The sequence below is a fragment of the Otolemur garnettii genome, unplaced genomic scaffold (assembly GCF_000181295.1).
Source record: "Otolemur garnettii isolate 467f Iridium unplaced genomic scaffold, OtoGar3 scaffold00014, whole genome shotgun sequence".
In the NCBI taxonomy this organism is placed as follows: Eukaryota; Metazoa; Chordata; class Mammalia; order Primates; family Galagidae; genus Otolemur; species Otolemur garnettii.
In genome coordinates, this window is record NW_003852409.1 from 12,926,004 (window position 1) to 12,927,549 (window position 1,546).

The 1,546-nt window shown below is 43.3% G+C and overlaps 1 protein-coding gene and 1 long non-coding RNA gene across 2 annotated transcripts in view; one reads left to right on the forward strand and one right to left on the reverse strand.

The window, feature by feature from the left end:
- Positions 1–1,546, reverse strand: part of EPB41L4B (erythrocyte membrane protein band 4.1 like 4B) — a 146,010-nt gene that overhangs the window by 70,402 nt on the left and 74,062 nt on the right. Inside the window, exon 15 of the mRNA XM_012802452.1 lies at positions 915–979. Within this exon, the coding sequence (XP_012657906.1) occupies positions 915–979 (65 nt within the window). The remainder of the gene's footprint in view (positions 1–914; positions 980–1,546) is intronic.
- LOC111723665 overlaps positions 987–1,546 on the forward strand; it is a 3,243-nt gene continuing 2,683 nt past the window's right edge. The window contains exon 1 of the long non-coding RNA XR_002772162.1: positions 987–1,388. This is a non-coding gene — a long non-coding RNA (uncharacterized LOC111723665). The remainder of the gene's footprint in view (positions 1,389–1,546) is intronic.

Below are 1,546 nucleotides of genomic sequence, written 5' to 3' on the forward strand. Positions count from 1 at the left end.
TATTCCCATCACTCCACTCTCCAGACTTTGTCCAAGAGTACAAGGCTAGCAACCTCACCTTTATGCAAGCTGAATTCACCAACTATGTTTCTGAAATAGCTTCACACATAAACACCAATTAAGCCTGATCTAAAATTCAAATCTTAAAGGAACGTTTGCTTTCACAATGCTAGCCTTAAAAAAAAAACTTTCAAGCCTAACTATAAACACAGCACAGCAGATGCCAGTTGGCTCAGGAAGGATTATGGTAGGTTAGGGCCAAGGTTGGTAAACAACAGCCCTCGGCCCAATCCCGCTGTTTATTTGTAAGTCAGTTTTATTGAAACACAGCCACGGCCTCTCATTTATGGCTTGGTCCTGGCTGTTTTCGAGCTAAAATGGCAGAGCTGAGTAGCAGTGACAGTGACCACAGTGCTGAAAATACTGCCTATCCAGCCCTTTACAGGAAAAGTTTACTAACCCCTGGGTTTAGAAGATCCATTGCCACAAAAAGCAAACTCTGCCCACCCACCCCACCCCCATCCTGAGGGAAAAAAAAAATCCTTAAACAGAACAACAAATATCCCAAAGGTTTAGTCACATTTTAAGTAAATGAATTCTCAAGACAGAAAATGTTACTTAGAAATTTTAAGTAACATGGTGAATACAAAAAACCAAACCAAAAATATCTGAGGTTAGAATAATTTTAAAAAATCAATTCTTTTTTATTTCACAGAGGACACCTTTGGGAAGCCCATCACTAGCTTCATTTGCTTTGCAAATCATTCATCTCTGCCATGATGATGCAACCCCCTCAGAGTTGTGTCTGATGCAGACTGTCAATTCACAACTCACTAGAATCTCAACTTTTCTGGAGAAAGGAAAAAAGCTTTCAAAGGTGCGGCTCTGTGAGCTCAGTGAGCTCAAGCACTTACCTGACATTTGGAGAGTGAGGATGCCATCGGGGCTGGCTGGGGTGGATATTAGGATGATACTGAGGCTAGAAAGAAAATACCAAACTTGATTATTTGACGACCTTTTAATTTCAATGGTCTTCATTCACTGTCTCTTTTCCTGGGGCCCAGAGGGCTGTGAATTGAAAGGCTACTACTAAACCATGGCTGGAGGGGCAGCTGCTTCCCAGGATGATCGAGTTTCCGTGGACAAAGGCTAGGAAGCTGCCCTGGGAAGGAAGGTGACAGCATCTGCCTTCAAAGGGGCCGTCCAGAGCACCCAAGACAGGCTGTATTCATCTCTCCCAAGGGAACAGGCAGAAGGTGCCAGGAAGATGGAGAGAGTGGGAGGCAATTTCTGTCTTCAGAAACAATTTTTGTCATTGCTGAAAATGACGATGACCACGTGGAACAGTTACATCTTGTACACCGACAGGGACTGGATGGGGACGCTAAGTACGGCAGCAGGGCTGTGGGTGAAAGTTTTTTTCTTTCTCCCTGGTTTAAGCAATAAAAATAATTTTCTGAAAGGTAATCCAAAACAAATGAAAACCATCCAGAGCAACTTATAACCCTGATAAAACTAGAGGGAGGGAGGGATAAGGGAAGGGAAG